Source organism: Camarhynchus parvulus, chromosome 3 (assembly GCF_901933205.1).
Source record: "Camarhynchus parvulus chromosome 3, STF_HiC, whole genome shotgun sequence".
Taxonomy (NCBI): Eukaryota; Metazoa; Chordata; class Aves; order Passeriformes; family Thraupidae; genus Camarhynchus; species Camarhynchus parvulus.
Window position 1 is genome coordinate 83,773,715 of NC_044573.1, and position 25,632 is coordinate 83,799,346.

The 25,632-nt window shown below is 43.6% G+C and overlaps 1 protein-coding gene across 3 annotated transcripts; it reads left to right on the forward strand.

Moving 5' to 3' along the window:
• Positions 1–390: 390 nt before the first annotated feature.
• On the forward strand, positions 391–23,986 carry KBTBD11 (kelch repeat and BTB domain containing 11). Of its 3 annotated transcripts, none has more exons than XM_030945585.1 (4): positions 391–848; positions 3,056–3,158; positions 14,678–14,809; positions 15,242–23,986. In XM_030945585.1, the coding sequence occupies exon 4, from the start codon at positions 15,299–15,301 to the stop codon at positions 17,063–17,065; it is 1,767 nt and encodes a 588-aa protein (XP_030801445.1). In that variant the 5' UTR covers positions 391–848; positions 3,056–3,158; positions 14,678–14,809; positions 15,242–15,298; the 3' UTR covers positions 17,066–23,986. The 3 variants fall into 3 exon arrangements, with proteins under 3 accessions (XP_030801445.1, XP_030801447.1, XP_030801446.1); XM_030945586.1 differs by having other exon boundaries at positions 601–621; XM_030945587.1 differs by lacking the exon at positions 3,056–3,158.
• The last annotated feature ends 1,646 nt before the right edge of the window (positions 23,987–25,632 follow it).

The window sequence follows — 25,632 nt, forward strand, 5'->3', positions numbered from 1 at the left end:
ACCAGAAATGGGTCAGGGATTAGGGCGGCACGTCTGCCGTCTTGGCAGAAATCAAACTGCAGCCTGCGCTGGGACTTGAGCTGGGTTAGGTACCACTGCCTGTGTCGGGAGCAGACCCAGAGTACAAATAACATAATGCGAAAAGGTTTTTAAGAAACTGAAAAGCGAGTTTAATTCTGGGAATCCCGATGAGGGTCTGAGCTTTGAAGCGCAGGAGAAAATGGGACCTGCGCCGGCAGCCACCTGAACAACCCGGAGGCTCGGTGCGGGAGCGTCCCCGCCGCCCCCCGCAGCGAGCGGGCGGTGCCGGGGCCCGCGGGGCTCCAGCCGGGGCGCTGCGGCTCCTGCGGCAAAGCCCCCGGCCCTGCCTCACGCAGGGGAGCGGCGCCACCGCCCCGCTTACCACCGGCACGGCTCCCCGGCCCCGCCCGGAGGTGAGGGAGGGAGGGAGGACCCGGCGCTCCCCGCCCGGCGCCACACGGGGGAGTTTCCCCTCAGCGCGGGCAGGTGGGGCCGCTCCGCCGCCCGCCCCGCCTCAGCCCCGCGGGGCAGCGCGGGCAGCCCGCGGCGCTCCCGGCTCGGTCGCTGCCCCTCGCCGGCAGCTGCCGCCAGCAGCAACAGGTCCGTGCCCGCTCCTCCCTCCGCCTGCCAGGCGAACAAAGGGCCGAGCGCGGCCCCGCGCCCGCCCGGCCCCTCCGCCAGCCCGGCCCCCGCGCTTCAGCCATTTGCCTCGCCTGGCACCGCGGCGCCGCTCGCAGCCGCCTCCCGCTCCGCTGCCTGGGCCGGGCGCCGGGGCCGCTGCGCTGCGGGAGCTGCCCCGGAGCGGCGCGGGGCTCGTCGGCCGAAAGGTGAGCGGGGAGGCAGCGGGACGGGAGCGGGGCCGGGGCCGCGGGGAGGGCTGGTGCCGGTGTCTGCCGATATCTGCGGTACGGACCGCGACGTGGAGCCACAGTAGCCGCGTGTGTGTGAGAAGGGTTGCTGGAGCACTGTCAGGTTTAATCGTGTTCCTTTTCTCTTTCCTCTGGCCCCCTTAATCCACCTCCTCTGAGCAGCGGGGAGGCCGGGCATATCCCCGCATCTCTTCTCCATATGTCGCAGAGAAGCCAACCCTGATGCCTGCGTATTTTATTTTATTTTATTTTTTATCCTGCTGACCGATTAAAAATCTAAATTGCTCTCTACACGAACGTTTAGGGATGTGTAACAGCAGGAGATTGCTTCCCGCTATAAATTCTTCATGGCGTGCTACTCCATCCTGCTAAAAGCACGCGCAAGCCCTGGGTGAACATACGCGTGCAGGATTTGGCAGGGTGGAAGATGCTTCAAAAAAAACTTGTACTGAATTTCAGTAGGTAGGTTTTTATGTCTGGTGATTTAAAGCAACAAAAAGCAGACTTCTGAACCCAAACTTACACATAGCACAGAAAATGATTGTATTAAATCCTATAGCAAACTTTTTTCACCCATCAGGAAAAAAATAAAACCCTCTAGAAATAATAATATTTTGTAAAGCTTTTCCACAGCAATTAAACCAAACAATAGAAAACTGGAGCAAAAAGCTAGGGAAAAAAGTAGGGCAATAAAAAAAATAGAATAGCAATAAAATAGAGCAATCTTTTCTGTAGGATCTGAGGAGCAAAAGGGCTTCTCTGTTTTCCAGGGACTTAACCATCTGTCTCCCAAAAAGGAATTAAGTGGAATATTTGTGGAAAATAATAATTAAATTGTCAGTCGTATTGACAAAGCAATATTTCCTCCCTTGTTTAACTGCTTGGCCCATCCTACTTGTTCTGCATTCTCTTCTTCCCAGGACCCATCACACAGCATTTATTCACTCTTTAATTAGGACATCCAGTGCATGCCAGTGGGATGCTCTGGTCATCCACTGCTAATGGCACTGTCTGATGAGAAGCTGCCAGGAGCCAAGGACTGATCCCGTGCCTGCCCCAGCTCCTCTGTGCTCTGCAGGACTCGCTCCTGGCAGTGGTGCCACTTAGAAGCTGGAGTTTGCAGGACTGCACCTTGATAATATGAAAAGGCTGAAATCTGTAGTAGCTTCCTTTCTTTTACAAAAGCTGTGTTTGCATCACTTTTCAATGTAACAAACAGTCCAAAGAGATGGACAGACTTGAAATGCCAATAAATATTAGAGCACCATTATTTGGCAGGAACATTCAATTAAAGTCATTAACTGGCTTTACTATAGTAAAGCAGGATTATAGTATTTAGGGCTGGCCTAGGTTACCATAGAGACAACGATGTGGTGAGATGACTGCATCCAGATCCTGCTTACCAGGGGTTTCAGCATCCTGTAGTATCCTGTTGCAAGAGGATATTAGGGGCAGCTGACTGCTAAAGAAGGGTATAATAAAACATGAAAGGAAATCCTGCAATTTCTTTTAAGGTAGAATTAAACTTTTTTTTAATACTTTTCTTCGTGGTGGGATCCTTTGTGGATTTTGCAGCGATTTTTCTGTTTATCCCTACTGACATTATACAGCATTGCAGTTGGGAGTCTGCTTCTGGCCTCTGAACAGAAGCAGAGAAGTCATTTTATGCCACCTCACATGCTTGAAAATACCCATTTAAAAAATGAGCTCATTTTCATTGTATTTTATCTCATTAGCCTTCTCAGAACATGACATTTTTACTCCTGGCATTTTATTTTTCAGTGAAATTGTCATCATCTATTGTTTCTGCTTCATGTTTGGTCTCAGGGTTGTTTTGTCAGCGAGCAGGCATGATTAGTTCCTTTCATTGGAGAAGAATTACTTTATAGCAGTTCAGGATTTGACAACCAGTTTAACCTGATGTGTGACTGAGTTCTCATTGAGCAGAAGGGGACCCTGCTCTTTTCCTAGCCTGGGCCATACATTCCTGCCCAATTCCCTGTGCCAGAACTCTTCACCATGTGACAACACAGGGAATCGACAGAGATTTTTGCCTTCCTCCTGCAGTTAACTAAGCAAGCACTCAGTTTACACTGCAGATGTTGGCATTACAAATGGGGTTAGTCCTGTGAACAGTGTTTAAATCTGTGTGTAACTCTCTGCAGGATCAGGACCAATTGATTGGCAGTGCTGCACCCTTTTCTTCATCCTAAAATGCTCCTTGGATGCTAACTGGCAGTTTTGGCTTCAGAAGGATTACAAGACTGGGTCAGTATTGTATATGGGTGATTGAGTGTTAATGCAAAAAAGAGCTGGCTGGATGTTTTTATTCTGCACTGCAGATTTGGTACTTCCCAGTTTCTTTCTTATACCTCATCAGTGAGGATGGCAGGACTCATGATTGGTTAAATCAGTTTATTTAATGCAAAACATTAAAGCATGAGAAAAAATCCAGTGGTTCTACAGATTTTCTACTGTGTGTCAAGGGGAAAAGAAAGATGTGTCACATAAATGCTTTTCAGGTGGGATGTTTCACAAGCTGCCATTGCTTTGTCTCTGGGTGAAACAGACAAATTGACAGCCTTTTTTAACTCACTTGGAAACATGCCAGAAACCAGAATCTTTCTATACAAATCAACATATGTTGGTCAAGCAGCTTCCATGCTGTTATGTAGTCTGTCGCAACATGATTTGCATTAATTGAAGTTATTTTACATTTATGCATTCATAGATTAGCACAAGCTCTTAGTTGTTTTTCTGGACACTGACTCTTCCAGGAGTACTTAAGGAGCTAGGTAAGTTTTGCATCTCAGCTTTGGATCTCTAACTGCTGGCAGGCTCCTGGACTTCCGAATCATTTCAAACTATCAATCTGTCAGAGTTATACAATAGTTTTCTTTTCTTTCTTCTTGGAAGCAGTTCTGGTTTTTCGTCTTTCCCCCTTTCTTGTAAGTAGATTGAAAAAACAGGCCCTAAGCTCTGGAAATGAACTCTTATTTCTTCAGCCCATATTTGAGGTGTTAGACAGTAAGAACTAAAAGCCAGCCCTTTGCTGTGGGAGTGGCAAGTGAAACAAATGTTCTGATTCCGTCAGTCAAAGACAAATCCATTCTTGGGAGAGTTTTTCTCTTATCCTGTAGCTTTCTTTCATCTTTTCTTTTAACTGCAACTCCCTGCATTGCTTTAGTTCAAAAAAAAGCTACTGTTTACATTTGTCTGTACAGTTGTGGTGGATTAACCCTGGCTGGATGCCACGTGCCTACTAAAGCTGCTCTGTTACTCCTGAGCTGGACAGGAGAGAGAAAATAAAGTGCAAGTCTCGTGGGTCAAGATAAGCACAGTGAGCTATCACTCACCAGTTACTGTTACAAGCAAAACAGAGTCGACTTAGGGAAATCGGAGTAGGATAATGAGAAATAAACCCAAATCTTAAAAACATCTTCCCACCATACTTCTCTTTTTTCCAGGCTTAACTATACGCTTGAATTCTTTACCTTTCCCCCTATCCCAGTGGTACAGGGGGAGAGAGACTGGGCATTGTGGTCAGTTCATCACGTTGTCTTTGTTGCTTCTTCTTCCCCTGTTCCAGCAAGGTTGGGGGATGGGATGAACCATGGGAGAAGGTTCTCCACAAAATTCTCCAGCATAAGTCCTTCCCATGGGCTGCTGTTCTTCACAAACTGCTTCAGCATGAGTCCCTCCCATTGGGTACAGTCCTTCAGGAGCAGACTGCTCCAGCAAGGGCTCTCTGTGCGGTCACAAATTCTGCCAGCAAATCTGCTCCAGAGTGAGCTTCCCACAGGGTCATGGTATCCATAGCATCCACCTGTTCCAGTGTGGGATCCTCCCCAGCCTGCAGGTGGATCTCTGCTCCACCATTAGCCTCCATGGGCTCTAGGGGCAGAGCCGCCTCACCATGGGCTGCAGGGACTCTCAGCTCCAGTGCATGGAGCACGTCCTCCCTCTCATTCTGCACTGACCTTGAAGCCTGCAGATCTGTTGCTTTCACATATTCTCACTCCTGTCCTCTCTGGCTGCAGTTTGCTCCTGCGCAGTAGCTTTTTCCTCTTCTTAACTCTATCATCATCCCAGAGGCACCACTACCATCGCTGATGGGCTCTACCTTGGCCAGTGGAGGGTCTGTCCTGGAGCTGGCTGGCACTGGCTCTGTCAGACGTGGGGAAGGTTTTGGCAGCTTCTAACAGAAGCCGCCAGTGCAGCCCTCCCACTGCCAAAACCTTGCCATGCAAAGCCAGTACAACACTGTAAGAAATCCAGATGCTCATGAAGTTAGTGGGAATTTTCCTTGACTGCAGTGGGGTTGGGGTTTAAGGTCATGTCAGACTCTGGCTTGATCAAAATTCTCTGTGAAGCTTAGGTGGCAGTTTCTAGTTGCAGGCTACTATCACAAGCCTCATTCTCTTCAAAGCCATGGAAGTGAGCAGTACACAAACATACTTCTTAAATAGCAATTGATAATTGAGTTTTGAAGTTTGGTTTCCACAGTACATGCAGAAACAGTGAAAGTAAATGTCTTTTGAGTGTATTGTGTGAGCTTTGGAGTTTGTCAGTGCCATGTGTCCCAAGCAGTTTTTAATTTTGATCTCAGGAAAACAAGGGCAAAGACTGTTCATGTGCATTCATGTGATAAAATTCACTGGTGCTGCTTCTTTTTGTTCAGGATGAGGTCTGTACCAGTCATTCTCTGTGAATGACCTTTGAGAGAGGCAAGAGAGTTAGAAGAATCTGTTAGTCCAATACCTGGACAATATTTCTGCCAAGCCTTGTACCCCCAAATTCAGGCAGCTTTTCACATGACAGTGGCTGAAAAGCCTCAGTATCTGGTTTGAGATGTTGCTGATGTGTGTCTAAAATCTTTCTAGTCAGAAGCAACCAAAGTTTACACTTCTGACCGTAGCATCAAAATCTCTAAATGGTCAGAACCACAAGCCAGGATCCCTGAATCTAAGCTTCTTCTCATAGCTCCCAAATCATAACCATAAAACCAAACGTCTCTCTGTGTTTGGCATTCTGATGTAAAAGTCTTGCTTCTTATTCTGGGCCCTGTCTGTACACCCCTGTCCAGACTGAAAACTAATAAATATAAGTATAGCACTGTGACTGTTGAACATGCTGCGTATTTAACTGCATGCATTAGCAGCCCTTTATTCTGTAGCACTTGAAAATGACAAGTTTGAGTCATGGATTAGTCAGACATACTACAGTATTTACTTCTACTCTGTGTCAAAAAGTCCAAAAGCAGATAGGACCGTTCTGTGATCATAATCACCCTTCATGGATGTGTTGCCAGTCTGGATGTCTCTTCAGAAAGAGCAAGGATCATTCTGGGGAGAGAGAATTCCAAAGTGAAAAGCAGCATGTACATTTCTTCAAGGTAATCAGGATGATCTATTTGACACCTGCTTTTCCATCAAGGCCATTGGCCAGAACAGAGAAACCAAATAGATGTGAGGTGAATGATCTGAACAGAACAACGTTTTGACCTAATTCATCCAAAATTTACTGGCTTGGTACAGGAGTAAAATTCTTTGGCCTGTTCTTGCAGGAATAAGATTAGATAACCAGGCAATCTTTTCCATTCCTTTAATTTAGATACCTGTCTGCTTCATTCAATGGAAAAAAACATAGTGGGAGATACTGAATTGCCTGCTCTAAATTCTTGTTGTAGAAGTAGAGCTTAGTCAGAGAAATTAGTGCCAGAAAACCTTTCCTGAACGCTCAGGCTCAGCATATGAAATTCACATTATAGTAAAAAATGCTATGCATTCAAGGCAGAAAGTGTCAGCCCGTGAAAATAAGAGTATTTTAATAGAAACCTATTTTGTTTTTGTCTCAGAATGGTCAGCAAGTGTTAGCTTCTACTAATGCAAACAGCATGCATTACACTCAATTTTCTCTTCTTTCCCTTTATAATTCCAATGATTACATAAAGTCATTTAATACTTTGTTAAGCCCTGCAGTTGCAACATTGCTGCTAAAAGCATTCCCATTGTTTGGTGAAATCTGGGCTGACAGCCTACAGGTACTGCTGATAGTAAAGGCTTGCTGCAAAAGTACCTATGACTGCAGCATGCATTTCTACTTTGAGATCAGCGTAAGTGTTTTTCAATCCTAGCACAAGACAGAGTGGCTTAGATCTCCAGGCAATATAGCTGAGCCCTGATCCTCTAAAGGCAGTGGGAAGAAGTACAGAAACTTTGTTTTTGGCAGGGAGCAGAACCCAGGATTCTTTGTCCTCACCCTCAAAAACATTTTTTATTGTTTCTCTGGAAAGTAGTAACTGCTTTAGTCTGAAGGAAAGTGACCCTTATTTCATAAGCTTGATGGTTTGGGCACTTGGTTGATATTCGGGGGTTTTAGTCTTGCCAGGCAAAGGAAGGGGTAGTGACAAGTTTCCCATGGGGCTTGGTCAGAGCTCTCATTATTGTACAGAAAGGCAAAGTAGCAGCAAAAGTCAGTATTGCTGTCTTTTAAAGTAATTCAGGTATATTTTGCAGAGAATTCTGGGCTGAGGCACCCAAAGAAAGAACTGAAGTCCCCTGATGGCACAAGCTAAGCACTTCATCACCATGGTCTTTACTGGCTAGCCCTTGGTAGCTCTCATGCACTTATTTTTGAGGATCCAAATCAGTTGGGCTCTAATTGTACCCACCCATGCATATGTGTGCAGAATCTGTGTGTATGTTCCAGATTCCATTCCAGGAACTGGTTACAGCATTGCTGTGCAGCTCAGACACACAGCATCAGTCTCTCTTGCAGGAGAACTGGGAGGTGCATCCCACCCACAGATAAATTCTGTGTGGGAGTATGGCCCTATGTCTATCCACCTTGGCTGATTTTCATGAAATAAAATAAAAGAAGTCAAACTCCTGTGAGTAACCTAGTAAGTCACAGTTATAGGACCAACAGCAAAGTATACCAGCAGCATTTCTGCCATGGCAGAGAGAAGTCTGTGCAAGCTGATTCCTTTCAGATTAGGGCTGTCATGGTGGAGGTTTTGCTCTGCTATCTGATCTGGCTGTCTTAGGTCTTACATCTTTGCTACATTGCCAGCTGCCAGATAAACCTGCCCTCAAAGTCAGCCTTTGCCGTGTTTAGCACTGTGGCGGGTCTCTCCGATTGAATCCAGTCCAAGGTCTGTGTAAAGACAATGTCTGCAGGAACCTGTAATTTTTCTTGAAATCAAACTGCCTGTAATGTAATTTTTAGTTGCAGCTAAACCTTAGTTTTTAACTGTGAACCTTAAGTTTGAAGAAGTATCTGGGCAAAGAAACCATATATGAGCTCCAGAAATGGGGAGGGTGCCATTCATCATGTATCTAAAGGACCTCTGCCTTTCTTAGCATCACTTAATTTGTCAATAAACCAGTGAAACTGTTCAGTTTCTAAAAGTGTTTTTTTTTTCTCTTAAGTACCAGATCTAGAGTTTGTCTAACAAAAAAAGTATTTTCATTATTGCCTTCTCTAGGAGTTTTACTTTCTTTTCCTGGGTATAAGTGTCAGAAAAATGGGACTGTTTCCTTCCCTTTGAAATCTGTTGTTACCTCTCACATTCAGTCTTTCTCAAGCACAATGGTGACATAGTTTGGCAGATTTCTGGTGCTTTGGGCTCTTCAATCTGTATGTCCTTTCCATAATGATATAAAAGCAAAATCCAGTTTTATCTTAGAGTGGGAATTTAATATCCTCCAAAATCATTGCCCCATCTCCTGCATTAAACGCAATACAGGGCAGGTGTGTTGGCAGAGTGTAGTACGTTTATGGAGATCAAGTGCTGATCTGGAATGTAATGCCAAGGCTGAGTCTACTTTGATTTTCAAAAATCTCTCTAAACTAATTTGCTGGTTTGCTTGACTTGGTTTCTCAGTGGATATTCTCCTCCTTCTTTGTTAGCACCATCATTGCCAAAGTGTTTGTAGAGACTTGGAATATGTTTGCAATTTGTTGGCAATACAATTTAATACTGAAAAGCATTTCTGCAGTCAACATTACCACATTACAGTACATTACACACTAATGCTTAAATGAGGCTTTTAATCATCACAAGTTGATGCTTTGCTTCAAGTCAGTGCTCCTGGTGTATGGCAATTTTCAGAATTTAAGGTCAGAAAGGATTTCTAGATCAACTAGTCTGCTCTTGTCAAATTTTATTTACCCTCGCTTCCCAAGTGCCTTCCAGCAAGGCACATACTCAAGATCCCTTTCATCAAATCAGAATAAGGATCTTCCCATGTCACATGAAATGTCCATGTAGATCAGCATCCTGCCTCCTACAGGAACCATAATCAAGTATTGACAGAAGTGTATGGCAGGATAAAAATGTATATTTCTTCATGGGATACTTCTTTGAATATTAATACCCTGTCAGTTTTCTCACTCAGGATCCTTCTAAGCTGAATGCACTTTTTGTGTTTTATTCTGTAGGTTTCCTTGAGCCTATCCTTCACTCTCCCCATCAATTAAACTTTAATTAACCACAGTATGCTCTAGCTGTCTTTTTTCCTCCCCCTCAGCAGCATAAATCTTTTGCTTTGTTTACGCTTACATTTGGTTTGCTTAGGGTTTCTTCACCAGCCTAAGAAAGCCTTCAGCATGCAGAATTTTCATGTGCCTACACTTGTGCACAGTCATCAAGTCACAGAGCAAACATACCAAGCCCTGAGGAAGTGTCAGCTCTGCATTTCTCAGGCTGGCTAAGGCTTGCTGTACTAGTTCTCCAGGCTACTAGCACAAGCCACATTTTCTCCAAAGCCATGTGGCTGTTAGAGGGCTTCTAGGCTAGGTATCACCTTTTTGCTTGGGAGCTGGTGTGCAGCGTGGAGACAGAGTAAGCCTTTGTCTGGTTTCAAAGTGCTGTTCCGAGTCTCTCACTAAAGTGGGGTTTTTTATGTCTCTGAAATTCTTGAGTACTCTTCTCTGTCTTCACAGTTTTTAAATGCTACTTCCAAAATGTAAAGCCTTAAGCATACATGCTTCCATCCATTCAACCACCATGTTCCATTGCAAACCTACTAATGCTGTAGAGGCAAGGTAACATTTTCCCTGTGGGTATTCTGTATTTCCCAGTACACACATTCAAGGACTGCATTCATCCTTTCAGCTGTAGCACCACACTGGTATGTTTGGTACTGCTGTCAATTTAATGGAGTCTTAGCTGTGCCTAGACATGATGAAAGCAACCAAACTTCAGTTTATCACAGACATGAATGACCACATGCTCTCATATTTAGAAGTGTAGCTGTGAGCCCATTTGTAGAATTAGCTGCAATTCTGCATAAAAAGTTGTGTTCCATTCAGTATGGTGTGGCCATGCCATACTTATCTCTTGACCTGTAGTGCATTAGTGATAAAAACACCACATCAGCCCTGGAGTTTTTCCCAAAGATATTGTAATCGCTCAAAGCTTGTTTCTGACTGTTCTTTTTTGTTTGACTTTCTTTCCTCTGAGGGATATTGGAGAGGACTTGCACTTAATCTTTGCTAGATTTTCTTTTGTAGGAGTGTTATTTCCTTTTTGTTGTGAGAATTCCTGAGAGACACTACTCCTCCCTAACTATTTCTGAAGAGTCCAAACTGGAAGGAGCTCAGAAAGATAGTTTCCTTTTTAGAAAATGTTTGTCTCTATGAGTATAACAGTTAGGAAACCTTTTCTCTGGTCATGATGACTGTTTAGAACTTGTATATTTTTGGTTTAAATTTGTTAGCTATAGTATCGATTTAATCAAGCTTTTGATAATATTTTTATTATGACTTATTTCCTCTCTCTCTTCCTCCCTGCCCAGACACACACAACCTTTTCTTCCCCTGAGTTTCTGATGAGGAACTGCTGTCCATGTGTTTCTTGTGTGGTCTGTAGTCATAAGCTGCAATTCTTAAATGTTTATTTTTCTTTGTAGTTGTATGAAAATGTTGTAGTTATGAGATAAAGACCAATTCATACCTTTATTACATATTGTCAAAAAATTACAGCACCTTGAGAGGTCAACATTTGCATCCACACAGGAGTGTGAAGGCAATACTATAAAAGCCATATATCCAGCAGTCAGGGCAAGACCGTAGGATTGTAACATACCTAACTTCAAAAAAGGGAGAGAAAAAAACTATTCTTTATATTGTTTTTCTTGAGGTGGCACATTGAAAGGTAACTGTATTCTTTTCTTACAAATAGGAGGTTAATCAAGTGGTTAAGATTTAGAGTTTAAATCTGTAATGGGCTCCAGTAATGCAGGACCTTTCGGAGAAATGGCATCGTTATGCTCCAGATGTTTTCCCCACCTACAAAGAGAACATTTTTTCTTCCAAATTTCACAGATCTACTCAGTGACCAGGAGTGTTGCAGACTATTTTTATAAGTATACAAACCACTCTACACTTGACATTGCCTATGCTTCACCCTGGCCAGTTCTACTTTCAAGTCATTGTTTAGTTTTTAAAATAAATATAAGGGATGTTATTTCTCTTTTGATGATCCTGCCTCTTTAGATGCCTTAATCATCTCAATCAGATTACACCCCTATCCCAAGAGACAGGGAAGTAAACTGAAGTAAAAGTTTGGCAGTCCAAATTTTTATAAAAGCATTTTTTCTGGATTAAGGTGGTGCAGATTCTGGTAGTGTGTCATTTCTGAACTGGTAAATCTCCTGGGGAGGATAGCCTGCTTATGTAAATTAGAGTTGTTTATGGTAGGGAAAGCACTGCTTTTATTTACCATGAGACTGAGTCAGAGCCGTTTCCATTTGTGAACTGAAGAGAAGTAACCCAATTCCTCCCACATGCAAATATTCCCTGGAGAAAGTGGGTCTTGCTAGGGGAGGTGGTTTGGATCAAAGGCTATTGGCACTGCACAAGAAAAACGAGGAGAGAACAATTCAATACAAGCATTTAATTGGATTTTATCAGAATGACTGCCAAATGAATGCAATGCCAGGAAACTTTACCTGCAGCTCTTTATTACAGTTTCTCTGTCAGAAAAACTGTGCCCTTCTTATCTGTGCTGTTACTTGAGCAATGTCTTACAGCATTTGAGGTTGGGGCCGCACATTCAGGATACTGTGTGTCATTGCCAAGTCTGTAAATACAGTTCATGTTTGTTGGCAGCTCCTCTGTCCATTAACATTACATCATCCCTAGACCAAACCCATGATAATGAAAACATTTTCAGAACAAGTAATTCAGCTTCTGACTTAAAAGTCTCCAGTATAAAAGGTGACCTCAGTCCACAGGTATCATGTACTCTCAAGAAATTGCTTCCTTGTCCAGTACCTATCCTGTTTGTGAGTTTTGAAAAAATGTTAAAACCAAGTTTATTTTAAGCCAAATGAGATTGTGGGGTGGTCAAATTCTTCTGAATCATCACAGCTATCAAGTATCTTCTGCAGTTCTGTACTTTTTGAATATTCTGTCTGCCAGAACAGCAGTACAACTCTTTGATCACTGTAGGTAAGAAGAGAACAGAGGAGGAGTTCAGTATTATATTTCCATCAGGCCCTTTCAGCATCTTCCTGTTTCATACTAAATCCATGACCTTTTAACTCAGATCAGTCATGTTGCTCAATAATGGAAAGGTTCCACTACTTCTCTGAATTGTTTTTTCAGCTTCATCTTTGTAATTCTTGTATTTTGTTTTCAGCTAGACAGAGGTGCTGGGATTGCTGGAGTGGTCATTGCTGTCATTGGCAAAATCCTCCAAACCCTCTTTCAGCTTTTCTAAGTCTTCAGCTTCCCCATATAGTTCCTTGTTGCCTTAATTGTATGTGGTACTTTAAGTCCTTCTCATGCTCAGTATAAAATTCAGCATATTCTTGGTAATTAGCTTTGGATATACCCGAGGATCATTTTCTTCAGAATTCTGCTGCTTCCCATTAGCAAGCAATGCCATCAGTCCTTCCTTCTCCTTGCTATCCTCAGGGCAATTGTAGTGGGTTAACACAGATGTTTGTTACAAGCTTCTTTCTCAGGAAAGAATGTTACTCATTTCAAATGTGTCAAATCAAACTTCTAAACCAAGCAGATATTTGAATGTGGGAAAAGGTATGATTACTGTGCTTGAGGAGGATCTCACCCTTTTTTTTTTCGTTTTCCATTAGCTGAGAAAGTTAAACAGATAAGTTTTTCTGGTTATTGTTTTAACTACTTTGAATATTCTAAGTGGTGATTTTCCTTTGGGACATAATGCAAGAAATACATTTCTCCCTAGAGAGATATTACTGGTATTAGAGTTACTGTTTTTGACTTTTCACATTTAATCATCCATGCTTCTAATTTTTGGTAGCATTCTCTTTCATTCTTCCTTTATAGTTTCACTTGCAAAATCAAGCCATGACCAAGAGCCTGAAACCATCTGAAGCTACTCAATCCTTCTTGTAGGGGGGGGTACATAAGTAGAAGTTATGAGAAGTGGTGTCAGAAGTGAGGTGTGTCAGGAATGGCCAGAATATTGTTAGTTGCAGTAGTTGCTCTGTGTACTGTTAAAACTTGATGAAAAACATAATCACATCAACAGAGATGCTGCCCAGTACATCTTCTGTAGACACACAGAGTGTGCACAGATCACTGCAAATCTTTTTTGTCTTTTGAGAAAACTTAGCAAAGCTTGACCTACAGAGTTTGGGTTTGCACCGCAGGAAGTCTGCCACTAAAGCTAGCCAAAGTTCATACAGTCATAGAAAGTTCCTAAGTCCCAGATTTTTAAACACTCAGATGAGGAATACAAAGGTGGTGAAATCTACTAATTCTAGTAAGTTTTAAAATGCTGTTGTTGTGGTCTGAAAGTCTCCAATACCCAAAAATCAAACCTTAGCATTGATTTCAGTCTAACTGAATGTGATCAAATGTAGTAGAATGCCCTTTACCAGGCAAGTGCACAAAATAAAGCACCATGAAGGAAGACGATATTATCATTTAAGTTTGCATTGCAAGTATGGGCTTCTAGATTTCCTGTCTGTGTTAGGGATTTCCAGACAATCTCACTTACCAATTATGCTTTCAGTAAAAAAAAATATTAAAAAGTTAAATCTCCCTAATGCTAATTTAACAGGGTAAATGAATCATGTCTGCTAAAAGGAAGCCACAATGCATATTTTACATAGAAATGAGTGTTCCTTGAGGACTGCAAAAAAACTGACAAAGGGGATTTTAATGGAAATTAATAACCTCCTTAAAAATAGAATCAGGGCTGCAGATACTTACTTTATTATATTAAGTACATTCAGACAATTTTTATGCGTCACTCATCAAAACTTAAACCAAGTTTTGATGCTTGGCTCCAAGTCTGGGAAATTCATAAACAAACATGAGGTAAAGAAATGGCACTTCATTAAATTCTAAAAAGTATTCTTGTGAAATGAAGGTACAGCTGGGTGGTGATTGTGCTGACAGAGACTAACCTACTTACAGCCATGCCCTCCCTGTATCCTGCCTTTTCCCTTGAGAGACTTCATGTTCTAATTATCTATTGTGATTTTTTTCCTTGCTTCTACTTTTTATTAACAGAATCTTAAAATAAAGAAATTATCTTTTTGAAGTCTGATTAACACCTTGCTAATGCTTTACAGCTACATATGCTGCTACACAAATGTGAGATTGCTCTTGTCCCGAGTACAGAAAAAATACTTTCATGTGTTTCGTAAACACTTAGGATTATTAGCATACTTACAGTGTCTTTAAGATATTCTAGATATATTATTAAGGGAGACATAACTTTAATACTCCCAAACTTCTAACAGAGAATCTATCGATTTTAAAAATAATATTTTTGTTTTAAACAGGGGGAATGCATATGAGGAACACTGATATGGAGAGAACTTCCTGAAGGTCATGCCAAGTGAAATTTGGCTAGTGGGGAATCGCCTTCCAGAATAGACTGCGGCCTCAGCCTTCCACTGAAACAGTTGCACAAGGTGAATACATTGTGATAGTACTCTTTAGTATCCGCAGTTAGCGACTTTTGCTCATCACCCAGCGCAGTGTAGGGACCAGTTGTCGTGAAAAGGATTGCCGTGCCTGCAGACTGCTTAACATTTCTGCAGAGCAACGGGAAAACCAGATTTGCTTTTCAGGCTGTTGAGGCGCTCATCGGGGCGATCCCACCGAAAGAGCTCAGGTTTTCGGGGGTGAGCTAGCCAAGTTGACGCGGGAGGCGGCCGAGCCGCAGGGTGGATCCCCCGGGAAAAGGAGAAGCGGCGGTTTAGCCCCGGAAACCAGAGGCGGCCCCGCCTGCGAGCGCGGCGGCCCCGAATACTAATCCTGGGAGGCGGGAGGTGTGGGGGGAAAGAAGCCGCGGGGGAGCGAGGAAGGCGCGGATGCTGAGCGCTGTTGGGTCTGTCCCGCAGGTGATGGCCGCGCTCCGCACGGACCAGGCGCGGCGCCGCCGCAGGTAGCGCGGCTCCATGGAGGGCAGCGGCGCGGCCCCGGAGGAGGAGGAGAGCGGGGCCGCGAACGGCGCTCCCCCCCCGCCGCCGCCGCCCACGCCGGCCGCCCCCTGCGGCTTCAGCTCCTCCCTCTGCTTCAGCGCCGCCGCTGCCGAGCCGCAGCCGACGGCGGCCGGCGGCCGAGTGGTGCAGAACCAGTGGGAGATCAACAACGCCGCCTGCCAGCCGGAGGAGGAGGATGAGGAGGTGGTGGGGCCGCGGGACCGGCCGCCGGAGGAGCCCGACCTGGTGATCGAGGTGTCGGGCCGCCGTATTCGGGCGCACAAGTCGGTGCTGGCGGCCAAGAGTGACTATTTTCGTGCCCGCGCCTCACGGGACGTCCTGCGGGTGAAGGGGGTGAGCTACGGGGCGCTGCGGCTGCTCATCGACTACGTGTACACGGCCCGCATGGGCGAGGTGCGGCACGACAACCTGGCCGAGGTGGTGAGCGGCGCCCGCGTCCTGCAGATGCCCTGTGCCCTGCACTGTGCCGCCGAGGCCATGCGCGCCCAGCTCTGCCTCGGCAACTGCTACCAGCTCCTCTGCCTGGCCAAGAAACAGCGGCTGGCCGAGCTGCGGGAGGCTGCCTATCGCTTCATGAGCGACCATTACCTGGAGGTGCTGCGGGAGCCCAGCGTTTACGGCCGCCTCAGCGGCGCTGAGCGGGACCTCATCCTGCAGCAGCGCATGGACGCCGGCCGGCCCTGCTTGCTGGTGGCCGAGGTCAGCGATGCCTTCGAACGGCCGGGTGGTGGCAGCCGGCCACAGAGCCGCGAGAGCAGTCGGCCACAGAGTCCGTCCTCCGTGGTGTCGCTGGAGGAGAGTGGCTCCCTCATTCACTACTACCAGGAGGGCAGTGGTGAGTGGAGAGTGCTGACGCGCCTGCCTGAGGAGGCCAACGCCAAGGGCTGTGCCATGTGTGTCCTCCACAACTACCTCTTCCTTGCAGGGGGCATCGTGACTGGCCCGATGGGCGGTGAACCCAGGGCCCGCCTTTCCGACAAGGTCTTCTGCTACAACCCCCTGACTGACTCATGGAGCCAGGTGCGGCCGCTGGCTCAGCCCCGCTCGCAGCTCAAGCTGCTGGCCCTGGATGGTTACCTCTATGCTGTGGGGGGCGAGTGCCTCTTCACTGTGGAAAGGTATGACCCGCGGGCCGACCGCTGGAGCCCTGTGGCACCTCTGCCCAAGGGTGCCTTTGCTGTGGCTCACGAGGCCACCACTTGCAACGGGGAGATCTATGTGTCAGGAGGCTCCCTCTTCTACCGCCTGCTCAAATATGACCCGAAGCGTGACGAGTGGCAGGAGTGCCCTTACAACAGCAGCCGCCGGCGCTCTGCTGACATGGTGGCCTTCAAGAGCTTCATCTACCGCTTTGATGTGAGCAGCGGCCGCGGTGGGGAGCAGGGCCCAGGCACGAGCGGCGGCGTTGAGGTTTTCCGGTACAACACGGTGGCCAAGTGCTGGAGCCAGTGCGCCAGCCTGCGGCCCAGCGGCGGCCCCATCCAGCCCTTCCGCTGTGCCCCCTTGGGCAACACCATCTACTGCGTCAACCGGACCGGCACCCTCCGCTTCAGCCTAGCCCAGGACGGTGAGGTGGAAGCAGACGGTGGGCTCAAGGGCACCTTCGACGGGGAGCTTCTTAAAGCTCCCTTGGATGCCAAGGGTGTCCTCCTACCCTTCGTGCTTACCCTGCCTGAGAGGCTGGACAAAACAGGGGACCAGGAGGGCTCCCTCCCACTGTAAGGTGGCTAGCCTGGCTCTGGCTTCCTCAGAGGGGAGCTGGGTTGCAGATCCACAAACTCCCATCTACGCAGGGGACCCTCTCTGTTGTGTCTGCAGAGAAAAGGGGCTTCCCCTTTCCTCCTCTCTGCTCTCAAGATGTTGAGCTGGTTTTAACTCAGCTGTAACTCTTCTCATGTTTGCTGGGCTTTGTGTGAAAAGCCAAGCACACAAAAGTAAAAGCTGCTATAAAGGATAATCTCTGGATTATGTTTGTGCCAATCCCCAATCTGAGAATAACGTTTTGAAACCTGGATTTCTAAAATATTCTTGACTACAGTGTCATAATGGGGACGTTAGTGTTGGTTGTGGTTTACACATAGTTGCAATCTGGGCTGGAGCCTTTTCTGCCATTTGTGGTTTTTTTCCCCTCTGGGATGATACTGAGGGATAAACATTGCTTGCAACATAGTTTAGCTGCATTAAACCAACTATTTCCTGTGTTTAAAAAGTATAGGAAGAACATCTCCATCACAGCCTTTCATTTCTGGTGCAATAGATGGTTTAAGGAAGCTGTGGCACTGTATTAGTCCCAGGAATTTCAACCACAGATGAGGTTGATGAGATACCAAACTTAATGTTTTAAGTAACACAAATGTGAGCCACATGTTTTACTTGGAATACAAAGAAAAAAGAAAAAAAAAGTCAAGTTACCTTTCTACAATGTGGCATTTTATGGTAGATATGAAATGTTGATATGCTCTTTAATTGAAAAAGGCAATGTTTTCTGTATGAAAAGATACTGTTTTATTACTTTTCTTGATCAGAGGTTTTGAATTAAAAATGAACTGAAGCTGTTCAAATTGCAGCCAATTGACATGACCATGTATGCCACTAGAGCTGGGGAAAAACTTCATATGCTCTTTAATTAACTGCAGGTCAAGGAAGGTTAACCTAAACCGACCTGTGGCAAAAGGCCTTTCCCACTTATTTTCAAGACCATCAAAAGGGGACATGGAAAATAGGAATGTGCTACACATATTATATTGTGCACTAGCATGATGTTACTTCCCTGTCTTTTGAGAGACTGCTTTATTTATTTTGAACTAATGATTGCTGTAATCAATAAGTCCTTGTTAATTGCAGGACGTGCTGATGGCACATGCTGTCATTGTGATTCTAAACTGCCCAAGAGTGCTGTTTGTGGGGCAGCATCCAAATGAGGCAAAACCATACAAAACTTCTTCCTGCCTGTGGAAAGTTGGAGCACACTTTTTGTCATGTTACTCAGAACTGGAAAACATGAAATGTCTACACAGACAGACTATATTGAAAAGGGCACATGCATTTATTTTATACATTTTATATTTTAAAAAAATCAGTGGGCAAGGCAAATGTTTTAGCTTTATGGTAAATCACTGAGAAACCTTTTCTGAAAAAAGAACCTGTGTTTTTGCTGGTACTATGCTGAGTATTCAGCATGGAACTCGCATGGACTGTGGAAGAGAATTGTTTATACTCGAAGCTCTAGTATAGATTCATATTTTAGAAAGACATAGGGACCTTACATCAAAAAAAGCAGATATTTTTATGTTTTATTGAGATGTTTTTGTTAAACAGGACTTTAGCATTCTTACACATAATTGCTAGTTCCAAAGGAAGGCAGCAGGCTCTGTCCTATGAAACACCATCTGTACAAAAGAGAATAGTGAACTTTATAGATCTTTCTTTCTTTCTTTCTTTCTCTTCTTTCTTTCTTTCTTTCTTTCTTTCTTTCTTTCTTTCTTTCTTTCTTTCTTATTGTTTGGTTTGGTTTTTTTTTTTTTTTTTGTCTTCTCATTGCTGTTGCACAGGGTTTTAATGCAGATGATCTGGTTAGTCATTCTATAGAAAACAGTGGTCCAGTCCTAAAAGTTCTTAGCCAAGGGAGCCTGTTCCCTAGTGAGCTAATTAAAGCATCAGTCAGGCAGGAGCTGTAGGCCTGCGGAGTGTGACATTTATCTTAGCCTCAGTACAGGCTGGTGCAGTGGAATTTAGCATCCTTCACAGAATATTTGATTTAATTCTCAGACGAGAATCCTTGGAAATGTTGACTCTAGATTAAATTACGGCATTGTAGTTTGAGCAGGAAAGAAAAATTACATGTTTGCTTTCAGCATAATTTTTATGTTAACTGTAGAAAGTATTTCAAGCTGTGTAAGGCAAGACTTAGATGCATACTTACACTAGAGATGCAAGTGCTAGGCCAGATTTTGAAATAGTAGCATCACCAGGAACACAAGGAATCGTCTGTTTTATCTTGCAATACAAGGCAATTTCATAGTTCAAAGACTTACGTAGTATAGTTCTTATACTACAGTGTAGTGAGATATCAAGCCAGGTTTTGCATTCCTATTAATTAAGCATTTTCATTCTGCTAATCCATGAAAATGCTTCTAAATGAGTTTTGGGAAGTTTCCATGGTTTAAGATGTGACAATAATCCACAAACTTTTGGGATAGAATGAACCATATCCTTTCTTCCAATATTAATTGCTGTACACTATGAAGAAATACATTTCTACAGTAATAAGTGTTCAAGAAACCTGCAGTGGTTTGTGTTTTTGCTAGCTCCTATTTTTTAAAAAAGTTGAATCAAGTGCTTACCTGCTTTCACTGTGTACACAGTGTCAGTGGGGAGAGTCTGGGCTTCATTAGTATCTGTCTATCAAATCTGTTTCCTTTGTACACTGCATAGTCACAGCCTGATGATTAACAACAGAGGCATGTTTCTAGCCAGATTTCCTACTCTGTGGCCTCTGTTTCCTCCCTGGTAGGCCTGAGGCAGGTTTGCTGAGAATTGTTTTTTCCCCCAATTCTATCTTCACAAAGAAACCCCCCCCTCCCTGCCCGCCCCCGAACTTGAGTACTAAAACCATAACTTAGATAGTCTTCAGGCATTTAAAGACTGAAATTGTCATTCCAGAACCCTCTAGTTTTATTTAAACCTAGCACAACTGTCTCTTTGACATGTGGAGCTGCTGAGCAGTTCACCTCCAACCATTTGGAATTGCTCAGAGCAGTTCCACACCTGCCTACCAAGTGGGATATCCAGAAACCACTGATGTAATAGGGTTTAATTTAGGTACAAACCAAAAGGCCAGGCCACCCTCAAGTTGTGTTTGTATGTGTGTTGTGCTTTTAAATCAGCCATTTTCTCTAGAGTAGCCTGAAGCGTACCATATTTGCATAGGAACACGGAGACCTATGTGTGCTTTCTTAGCCTCCAAGCATTCAGTCCACATCTCCCACCCTCTGGTTGGTTGTCAATGGACTAAAGGAACTCTTGGAGTTAGTCAAGATAGTCATCCTCACAGAGTGATCTGAGACCAGCTAGAGAGACATAGTCTGCCCTGCTGTCTTTCTTCCCCCTGAATCTTACAGTCCTCCCATTTTAATGGGACACGCAGGAGACGGTTGCCCTAATTTTTCATTGAGTAATTTTTCCTCCCTAGACTACTCCTGTTTTCAAGGTTGTCTGCTAGGGAGTTTCAGCTTGAATTCCCATAAGCTTAGTAAGGACTGAACTGGGGCCTTGCAGTTCATGTGTGTGTGTGTGTGTGTGTGTGTTCTCAAACCTCGATGGCTGTTCAGGAGAGGTACATGGGGACCACCTCCTGCGGTTCTTCCTCAGGGGTGAGCTTCATGCAAATCCTCCAAAAGCTCACACACACAGGCTCCTGTACATTGAGTTCTGAGTAGATTCCAGGCCCCACCTCCTGGATGGATAATTCAGCATGGATCTTGTACGAGTTGATACAATCAGATGTGTTTTCTTTGGAAAGCTTTTGCAGACAGGCTCTATGTTTTAGGTTACCAGTCTGAGGTGAGCTCCTCTATATGCTGTACTGGGCAGCCAGACAGGTAATTTGGATTCTTCTCAGGGGTACCACCTTAGTAAAGAGGCATTGCAGTACCTAACAATGAAATGCCTAAAACCTTCATTGAACCTAAAACTAAATCCCCATTTCAATAAAGAAATGTGATTAACAGATGAAACTTTACTGTTTCTATCTACTAACTGGTTCTGCAAAATAGAGATCTTAATTGCAGCAGAAGCATGTGTACAGATTCTGTTTACACTTGAAACTAAGTCAAAAAAGTAATTGGCAAAAGAATAATCCTGTTTGATCAAAACTGGCACTGTTAAGCAACATGGGGAGGATGTTAGTCTTACCCTAGTAATGGCTAAAAATGTGCAGTTGCTGATGTAAATGCTATCCACAGAAAGTTTCTTTGTAAATAAATACCTGGTAAAATTTAAAGCGATGAAAGAATAAATTACTCACATGAAAGCCATACCTCTCCTGTGCTGTTTGGCTCTCAGAGTGCTGTATCCCAATTACAACTGTTCATGAGTAGCTATTGCTTTTCCTGATTTACATCATGTATTCTGTTGACTGCTCCATAAATGTGTTAACCTTCATTATCACAAAACTTAACAATGTTGCTGGTGCTTTGTGTCTGGACTGATATGTAGTGTTTTCTGCTGGAATTAATCCAGATCTAGAGAGAATCCTATCTTTGGACTTTTTTGTTTTTCCCCAGTAGCATTGCTCCTGGGAAACTTAAGAAAACACAAGAAGGGGAAACAGTAGTACTGTTGAGCAGTGATAGTAAAAAGCATTTTATTAATTTGTCTTTTTTCTGCTTTTATTTTCCAAAGTGGATTGGCACTGGTTTAGCAGAACAGCTCTATTTGGCTATTAGCAATAGTATGAGTCTGAGTACTATTGTAGCAAAGTATGTTTTTACCTATTTCCTGTCTCAGTTCCTACTCTGAGGTAATGTAGTACAAGTTTGTAATAGTTCCATGCATTTACTAGGTTACTGGAACTATTCTGACTTCATATTACTCCTACTAAAAGCAGAGATTGACACACAAGCTCAGTAAAACTGTGTGCTCAGAGTATGTGATCACACACGTTTCATTTGGTTTGGCCTACTGAATGCTGAGAGCTGCTGGAATGAACCCACTGGTATTAGGAATCAGCAGGAGTGCTGGTTTTGGCTGGGGTCAAGTTAATTATCTTCACAGTAGCTGGTATGGGGCTGTGTTTTGGATTTATGCTGAAAACAGGGCTGATAATAGAGCTGCTTTCATTGTTGCTGAGCAGTGCTCGCACAGAGCCAAAGCCTTTTCTGCTCCTCACCCCACCTCAGCAGCAAGGAGGCTGGTGGTGCACAAGAGCTTTGGAGGGGACACATCTGGGACAGCTGACCCCAACTGACCACAGGGATATTGCAGACCATTTGTTGTCATGCTCATCACATAAAGATGGAGGAAGAAAAAGGAAGGGAGGACATGTGGAGTGATGGAGTTTGTCTTCCTAAGTCACCTCTATGTGTGTTGGGACGCTGCTTCCCTGGAGATGGCTGAACACCTACCTGCCCATGGGAAGCAGTGTATGAATTCCTTGTTCTGCTTTGCTTGCAGGTGCAGCTGGTTATTAAACTGTCTTTCTTTCAACCCATGAGTTTTCTCGCTTTCCCCCTTCTGATTCTCTCCCCCAAATCACTGGGAGGAGTGAGTGAGTGGTTGTGTGGGGCTGAGCTGCTGGCTGGGGTTAAACTGCAACAGCATGCTATTTTGGAGACTAACTTTCATGAATTACCCAAAGGAAAGAAATGGGAGTGAGGGATAGGAGGGAAGAGATGAATTCAGAGTCAAAAGTACCTACTGTGTATCCAGTTGAAACAAATAGCAGGGAAGGGAAACTACAGTTGATACTTGAAACAGTGATGACTATAGGGCCAGGTTTTTTTCAAATATTTCTTGACCAGGCTAGGTTTTTCACCAATTATATTGCTACTTTTTACCATTTTACACCTGCAATGCTTCTCAAACCACCACTGTGTTTAATAAGCTACCTTCTGGAGGAGTCTCTTGCTTTGCTTTCAAGTCTTAGTGGATAAACCCTCGACAAATCTGTGAAATCATGAAATAACAATGTCGATGCTGCCACTTTCAACAGATTAATGCAAATTCTTTAGACACTGTTCACAGTTCAGGTGAATTATATGTGTAACTGATGTATTAGTAGTTTCATTTTTGAAGCATATATAGGTAAAGCTTTTTATGTACTCCCAATTTAATGTTGTAATGAAATAAATACTTTAAAAAAAGATTATGTTCCCCATTAAGGATTTCTGGGTAATTGTTGTTTTTTTCTTTGTTATCCATCCAATCAGTAAATGGTATTATATTTTTTCTTATAAAACAAAGACAAAATTATACAAATTATCAGACAGGTAAATATTTAGGAATATTTCTAAGGCTAAGCAAAAAAAGGAATATTTTCATTTCACAGTGCCCTGGGTGTTTGGAACTTGAAATATTCTGCAGTGAAAGCATTTTCCTAAATGCAGATCAGCATATACTCCACTTAATTTTTATTTCCTTTTTTTTTTTTTTTTGTTGACAGTATGTTAAAGTGCATTATTCATTTATTGAAGTTACATGTAGGTTTTTCCAAGATACTCTCCTGTATTATGTCCCACATGTCAGATTTTTGGCTGGTGTAGATTTACAGCAGCATAAGTAAAAGCAGAATCAAATAAAATTTAAATTCCCTACTTGGTCTTCTACTTATTTTCTCATCAGATATTTTGCTTGACATGAGGCCATATGACCTGTTTGAAAACTGCAATATTCATAGACTACGTGTGGTGACATTTGCTGTAATTTCTGTTATTTCCTTACCTGTTGCAACATGCAAGCTTTCTTACACTTTCTTAAGAAGAGCTAAATTCTACTGCTGATTAAACCAGGGTAAATCTGGAATAGCTCAACCAAACATCTTAGATTACCAGGTTGTTTTTTTTTTTTTTTCATTCGGCTCCAGATTTTTGAGTCTGTTATAAAATCACTGGGAAAAATAAAAAGAAAAGCTCTGATCGAATAAGACTCAAGCAGTCAGTCACTTGAATGTGTTTTGGGGTTTTTTTTCTTCACTAGAATATAAATTTTTAACTCTTAATTTTTCTCTGTGTTGTGAAGTACAAATTGGGAAGCTTAATGGCAATTAAGCTTATCTCAAGCCTGTACTCCTGCTTGATTCACTGAACATTTTGCACCTACATGTCTCAGGATGCTTAGGCCCCAGGCTCAAGCTTCAGGTGTAGTCTGGTAAATTATGTGACTGGGTCCAATAACCTGTACCATGGTTAATTTTCCAGTTCTGAAATGGTAAACTAAACAATTGTAGCACAAAAGATTCGAGTTTCAAAGACCTCTTAATCTGGGCACACAAAATCCAAGATTGAAACAAGTAACAAAATGTTGTTACTTGTTTCCAGGTATAATGCATCACTAGTTTCCATGTATTCCAAATTCACAGTAAGTTTTCATATAAAAACATCTGCAAGCAGATGGTGTTGCCCTGTATTCCCCTGAAGGCAGAGAAGTGTTGCTGGAAAGACAAATCTTCAGTTGCTAGACTGTGCAAACAGGGAAGTCACATACAGCTGTGAACTCCCATGTCATACTGAGTAATTATCAAGTGAACAACATGTCATCAAACATGAGTTTACAGCCTAAGGACAGATGTACCTATCAGGGGTGGGGACAAATCAGTAGCTATTAGTGCTGGGACTATGCCTAGAAACAAACCCCATTCCTGTTGCAGGATTGCATTGTCTAGGCAGCTGTCAAGAGAAGACAGAAGTCCTAGGCTAAATAACAGCATGTGGCTGAAAGAAGGTCAGGAAGCAATAAATGTGGCAGTACCTGCAGGCTTCTTCTTAAAGTGAATGTGAAGAGGATCTGTGTCTCATAAATCCCAACTGGAGCAGCTGCTGGTGAGCAAGCTCAGGCAGAGGGAGAGGAGCACGACTGTGCCTGACAGCAGTGACACCTGCCTGGCAGGTTGCTGGTGGTGAGCAGTGGCCAGAAAGAGCTGAATGAGCATCCTTTGAATGACAGCTGTCCTGATATGTTGTCCTTGGGAAGAAGAGAGAAAATGATACATGCCTGGCTGTCTTGTGCCATGCCCTTCATTGCTGTGCTATCTCCCTGTGCTGGCAGTGCCAGTTCTCAAATTCCCTGCTGAGCAGCTTATACCTGGAGAGTCTTGAAGGTGATGACTTTTTATCCTCCTTTTTTTTTTAGCCCGTTTTTTTCCTTTGTGTATTTTTGTTATGCAGTCTTCTCTTTTTTTACCTCTTTCATATTTTTATTTTTTTCCCTTTAGAGGTTGTATATATTTGTCTCTCTACTCAAACATTTCAATAGGTAACATGGGGAATCTGTGAATTTGGAAAAATTACCTATTGGAAATCATTGAAACTCCTTTCATCAGGAGGCAAACTTTCCTTCCGTAGCCTGGTAATTTTTTCCCTTAATACAGCCCTAAATTTTTAGATGAAATGTGGAAGATTTAATGCATCTGCTTTTTGGCAAAATGGAACCATGAGCTGTTCACTTCCTAAGGAAATAGAGGAAGTTGTGAGCAATTAAATTAGTCATAATGCAGACTTAAGAGTTCAGCACCTTTTGTTAAGCCGACCTGAGCTTTTAGTCACCTCAGAACTGCAGCTACAGAGAAAAGGAAC